We start from the raw sequence: 6,424 nt of genomic DNA, 5'->3' as shown, positions 1-6,424 counted from the left end.
ATAAGGGCAGGACAGGACAGGACAGGACAGTAATGTAATGGGCAACCCCACTAGTCACTAGTTCAATTGCCCGCCGGACATTTCGGTCTTGGCCTTCTTTAGTGTTGTCCACTAGTGCTGTGAGCGCTGTCCTTATCCTGTTGGATTAGTGGTGTTCATTAGTGGTGTTAATTCTGGCCATCTTTTTGTTTGTTCCCCTGCCCTCCCTGGTGGGGTGTGGTCTGCTTTGTGGTAGCTTTGACCTAGTGGTTAAGGAGATGGGCTTTAGATCAGAGGGTTGCAGGTTTGAATCCCACACTTCCACTCCTTATCACACTCCATGGCTGAGGTGCCCTTGAGCAAATCACATAACCCCACACTGCTCTAGGGACTGTAACCAGTACCCTGTACTTAAAATAACTGTATTTTGCTTTGGATTTTTTTTAAAGCGTTGACCAGCCTAAGTGTAATGTAACGTAGTATATATTATGTAACGTAATGTCTGTTGTGGTGTGTGTTCCACAGAGCATCTCCAGGCATCACGGCTCAGATGAGACTCATGACAACAAGACGACCGGCCAGTGGCAGGAGCATCCGCATCACGAGCGGCCCGAGGAGAGACACCCGGCCAGGACCACCGCCACCGTCAACCTGCACAACTACACTAGTGTGAGTAGACACCGTACCAATGTACACCCAGGACCACCGCCACCGTCAACCTCCATAACTACACTAGTGTGAGTAGAGACCGTACCAATGTACACCCAGGACCACCGCCACCGTCAACCTCCATAACTACACTAGCGTGAGTAGAGACTGTACCACTGTACACCGAGTCTGTGAACCTCCATAATTATACTACCATGAGTAGAGACCGTACCAGTGTGCACACCAGGGCCACCACCACCGTCAACCTCCATAACTACACTAGCGTGAGTAGACACAATACCAGTGTACACCCAGGGCCACTGTGGCTGTGTGTGAAGCTCCATACCTATACTAGTGTGAGTAGAGACTACTACAGTGTCCAATGGGAGTATTTTAATGTACATGGGGAGATTTTCTATCAATCTCCATAACTACACTAGCGTGCGTAGATACCGTACCAGTGTACAACCCAGGGTCACTGTCAATCTCCATAACTACACTAGCGTGCGTAGATACCGTACCAGTGTACAACCCAGGGTCACTGCCCCAATTACTGTATGCTACCATGAGTGTCAGTGTCCACCACGGCTGTCAGCCTTGATAACTATACCAGCGGGAGTAGAAACCTTACCAGTGTCCACCACGGCTGTCAGCCTTGATAACTATACCAGCGGGAGTAGAAACCTTACCAGTGTCCACCACGGCTGTCAGCCTTGATAACTATACCAGCGGGAGTAGAAACCTTACCAGTGTCCACCACGACTGTCAGCCTTGATAACTATACCAGCGGGAGTAGAAACCTTACCAGTGTCCACCACGGCTGTCAGCCTTGATAACTATACCAGCGGGAGTAGAAACCTTACCAGTGTCCACCACGACTGTCAGCCTTGATAACTATACCAGCGGGAGTAGAAACCTTACCAGTGTCCACCCACCAGTGACAACCTCCAGTGTCCACTCAATTCATTAAGTATCTGATTAAAGGCACAGGACTAAAAACCTTTGTCTTAGACTTCATGCTCTGTTTTTACGTTTTCTTTCAACTATTAAGCACATTGAGCTGCATGTATTTTCTGAATCGTGCTATATAAAGTTGTTGATGTTATCGTCATTGCTTATTTATTGCTCACTGCAGTCGGCCTCGGAGTCTGTGATCAAGTTGGAGAGGGAGGAGCGGCCTATGGTGATCCCGCCCCCCAGTGTCCAGGCCCATCCCACTGCCACACCCACCAGGAAGCCTCGAGCGGAGAGCAAGAAGAGCAAGCCGGCCCCCAAAGCCCCCGTGGAGGCAGAGGGAGTGTTCCCCTGCAAGAAGTGTGGCAGGTGGGGGCGCTGCGGGTGTCTGTGCGTGTGTCTGTGTGCCTGTGCGCGTGCGCGTGCATGCTTTTAGTGTAAATATTAACCCTATCCAGACTGGGGGAGGGATAAAAGTGCCCACACCAACTTTGATGTTGTATAATTCCTTAACGACTTAAGCTATGACTACGAAACTTTGTGACTTTTCTTAACATTAAGTTGGCTACAGTTAAGTACCGAAAGATTAGTTTTATCATTTCTGACAGGTATGTCTGACCAAAAATCACTTTACCATATCTATGACGCCATATATTTTCATATTTTTTGTTATTTCCATTAGCATCAGACTACTTTGTGAGCATTTAAGTGGTTTGAAGCATAAAATCATTAAGATTTAAGAGCATTACCTAAATTTCATGGAAAATGCATTATGGCGAGATTTTGGGCATATTAAGATAATGATGTCATAATGATGTCATAATACCAGATAATTACACAAAAATTATGTCATTCATAGATATCCATATGTAGATCATCTCCCCCAAGTTATGTAGTCATACTGTATTCCGTTCATGAGTTATGAGAGGGGGGTCAAAAGAGCCCCCACCCAGGCCCAGGAATGCCAAAGAAGCCCAGTCTGAATAGGGTTAAAAAGTTGTGGTGTTCGGTATGCAGCTCAAGTAAGGGGAAACGAGACATAGCTAATCTTTTGACCTTTTACTTTCTACACGAGCAGCCGTGGCCTAGTGGTTAGAGAGTTGGTCTTTCAATCTAGGGGTTGCAGGTTCGAAACCCCCCCTGACCTCTCCCTACATCTCCATCCATGGCTGAAGTGCCCTTGAGCAAGGCACCTAACCCCACATTGCTCCAGGGACTGTAACCAATACCCTGACAAATAATAACTGTAAGTCGCTTTGAATAAAATGTAATGTAATACTCTCTGGTGACCCCTGACCTTTGCCCTCTGCCCTCTAGGATCTTTGCGAAGGTGAAGAGTCGCAGTGCGCACATGAAGAGCCACGCGGAGCAGGAGAAGAAGGCGGCGGCCGCCAAGCTGCGGGAGGAAGAGGAGCGAGCAGCGGCGCTGGCGGCACAAGCGGCACAGGCGGCACTCGCACGGCAACGTGCCAACGAGGCGGCCATGGCAGCACAGGCGGCGCAGAACGGAGGAGGAGGAGGAGAAGAGGAGGATGATGAGGAAGAGGAGGAGGGCGGGCACGGCAAAGAGAGGCGGATGGGGAGGAAGGGGCAAGCAGAGAACAATAACAGCAGTGGAGGAGAGTCGTCAGACACGGCGGAGGACGAGGACGACGAAGACTGGAAGTGAGGAAGAGGAAGATGAATGAATGAATGGAGGGAGGGAGGGATGGGCAGAAGAGAGAGAGAGAGATTGGCAGAAGAGAGAGAGACGGGATATTTCTCATATAGCCTACTCTCCCTCCCTTCCATCCTGGACCTTGTTTCTGGAAAGCATCGTTGCTAACCAGTTAGCAACTTTCTAGGTTTCCAATGGGAAATTGCATTGCAACCAAGTAAGTTGCTAACTTAGTTCGCAACGATGTTGTTGAGAATCGCACCCTGCTCTGCTTTTTAAAGACTTTACATGAGCACTGACCTGGGCTGCAAAAAAGCCATTCATCACAACAAGGGCTTTAAAAGATGAGTAGCGAGATGAGACTTACGGACAAAATACTTGCTCTTGTTGACCTTTGACCTTGACGCCCAATGGCAGATGAACTTCTTCGCCTTACGATGTATTAAAGCCTTACCATCACTGAGCAGGAAATAGGTATTTACTCAGAGAGAGACCGAATGGAAAAAACAAAACAAATCAAGGATCTTTGTACTGAGACAGTACGCTCCACCAAATGCAGGTGCCTTGTCTATTTTATATGCTATTTTTTTACTTCCTAGACAATCATTTGATATCATTTCTTGTCTTTTTTTGTGTCTGTCAGCACTCCATAGGATTCAAACAAACAAACAGACAAACAAACAAACAGGTTTACCGGATGCTCTTCAGCGCACGACAGACTTCAGAAGTCACAATATTTAGCATGTCTTGTTTCGTTTACACGCTCCGTGTTACTCTGCATGTGGTGGCGTGCAGCACACAGCTAGCACCGTTAGCACACCGCTAGCACCGTTAGCAGTCAACTGAGAGATTCGACTTTTATCCAGTTGGTTTCTGTTGTTTTTTGCTTGCCCTTTGCTCGTCATTTTTTGTTTTGTTTTGGTGAGGTTGTGGCTCTAGCATGTCATGTTTTTTTTTCTTTGTCCACAAGTGACTGCCAAAGCAATGATATCTATATCCATATCTAGGGCACTTGAGAGTCTATTGTTTAAATATCGTTAAATTAAATCTGTAGCATTGATGGATGAGTGAAACAGCTCTGTGTTTTTATTAGCTCATGAGACAGTTAAAACCACACTGCATCACTCCTGTAAATAAGCTCCGTTTACACTTTCCCTTGAGTTGAATTGTGGAGTTACATCCTTTTCCAGTTCTTCCATCTGTTCTCTTAGTCTGGTGACGTTACTTCTCGTTTCAAGCTAGTCATTAGCATTGAATCACCCTCCCTGTGTCTCATGTCAGTGAGTGCACTGACGGTTAGTAGTGCACACAGTACACTAAGGTATTTAGTGCATAGTGTTGCGGAAAAGTTTGGGCACTGCACTGTGCCCTCACTGGAAGTGACGGGTGAGCATAGCATTAGCTCGCCAAAATATCAGTTGGCTACTGTTTACCATGCACAGTGTCTTGTTCTCGTATTTACACCTGTACATTTCCTTCACCGCAAATGGCAACTATCTCGCATGCAATACTTGACTTGGCATGAAAATGTTGGTGCCTCAGCAACATTACTTACAGAATTAGACTGTTGACCAAACTCTACTACTGAATTGAACGCCACGTTTCGTCCGTTTCATTAACAACATGGCCGCCGTTTAGTGTGTGCAGGGTCCACCATTCAAGCGCTTCGTTTTTGGCTGTTGTTAGGGCATCATGTGGGCACTGAATTCACTGAGAATTTCAGCGTTGGCGCCCTACGCACTGAAACATAGTACTTAGAAAACATAGTACTTAGTACTTAGAAGTGCACGAGTGCATGATATGAGACACGGGGATGTTGCCAGCTGAATGCTAGCTGCTACCATATGATTCCATTATTTATGCTAGCTTGGAGGTGCTGTATATATGCCATTATATATTATTACATATTATATATGCCAGTTGTTTGGAGGTCAAATGAGTACTGCCAGACTCAGACAGCAGCTGGACGTAACGAAGGATAAAACTCAATTATCTAGCTCGTGGGAAAGTGTGAAATCAGCTGATTTACAAGAATGGCGCAGTGTGGCTTCAAGAGAGAATGGGCTGGTACTGAAAGCGTTTGTGTGAGAGGTGTGGTGTGATGGGTTAAACGTGTGCATGGGCGGGATTTGTAGGCCACGTGGTCTTGATATCCCCATATGGTTATGATATCCCCACCTCAGCTAAATCATGTTAACCTTCATTGGGGATAAGGACTTCATAGCAATGAATTCAACATCACTGATTGTTGCAAAGTAAAAAAGAAATCCTTTGTCTGGTGTATCCATGTGTGCTTGCGTGCGTGTTCATGTGTGCGTTCGTGTGTATCTGTGTGAGTGAGTAGGTGCGTGCGTGCGTAGGTGAGTGCTTGCATGTCTCCTCAGGAACATATATAGTAATGTGGTGGAAATGGTCAAAAAAATAAAAATAACGGAGTCTTTATGTTTTGTATTCTTTTGTTTGAACACCAACACTTTGTGCACATTGCTAGATTTATACGTAACATTTTCAAACTCTAAAAAAGAAACTTATTCTATGTGATTTAAGGGACCTTGAAATGAATGTTTTTGACTATAAAATGTATATAAGGTGTAAATTGATATATTTTAACATCCTCAATATTGTCTGAGGGCGTGACTACAAATTGATCATTTTTGTTTTGTTTTCCCCCTTTTTTTTAAAAAAAGAGAAAAAATGCTACTTATTGCTTGTATAATCAACAACAAAGAATTGCTATTTGGATAGTGTCATGCATTTTGATTAAAAGTCATTATCTTAATTATTTGTTCTTGTGTCATCATTTCTCCATCATCAATGCGAAGTGTTGGTCAGGTTATAAGTGCTTGTAGAAGTTCTCCAATTCTCTTCGAGACTTCGTTCTGGCAAATCGAGCCATTGAAAACACTCATGTCAGCCCAAAGAATAGAGAAGAGTAGTGAAGTAGAGTACTTTTATTAATCCCGAGGGAAATTAAGGTGTCTGACAGCTTACATAAGTACACAAATACAAAACATACATAAGCCTAATACACAGTATTGCACATTGCACCCACTAAAGTAAAGCAATCAGCCTTATAGCCTTACTTCACATACATACACACACACACGCCCTCTCTCACACACACGCACACTCACAGAGCAAATAAAGATGTAGCATTTGAAATGTTTCAGTAGCAGTGTGTTCAAA

At 44.9% G+C, this 6,424-nt stretch overlaps 1 protein-coding gene across 1 annotated transcript in view; it reads left to right on the top strand.

Moving 5' to 3' along the window:
• Positions 1 to 6,017, top strand: part of mideasa (mitotic deacetylase associated SANT domain protein a) — a 58,549-nt gene extending 52,532 nt beyond the window's left edge. The window contains exons 14-16 of the mRNA XM_063223820.1: positions 505 to 648; positions 1,763 to 1,950; positions 2,899 to 6,017. Coding sequence (XP_063079890.1) covers positions 505 to 648; positions 1,763 to 1,950; positions 2,899 to 3,250 — 684 coding nt within the window. The 3' untranslated portion in view covers positions 3,251 to 6,017. The remainder of the gene's footprint in view (positions 1 to 504; positions 649 to 1,762; positions 1,951 to 2,898) is intronic.
• Positions 6,018 to 6,424: the final 407 nt, after the last annotated feature.

Source organism: Engraulis encrasicolus, chromosome 18 (genome assembly GCF_034702125.1).
Source record: "Engraulis encrasicolus isolate BLACKSEA-1 chromosome 18, IST_EnEncr_1.0, whole genome shotgun sequence".
Taxonomy (NCBI): domain Eukaryota; kingdom Metazoa; phylum Chordata; class Actinopteri; order Clupeiformes; family Engraulidae; genus Engraulis; species Engraulis encrasicolus.
Note: the sequence above shows the minus strand (reverse complement) of the source record. Positions and strands in the feature narration are given on the sequence as shown.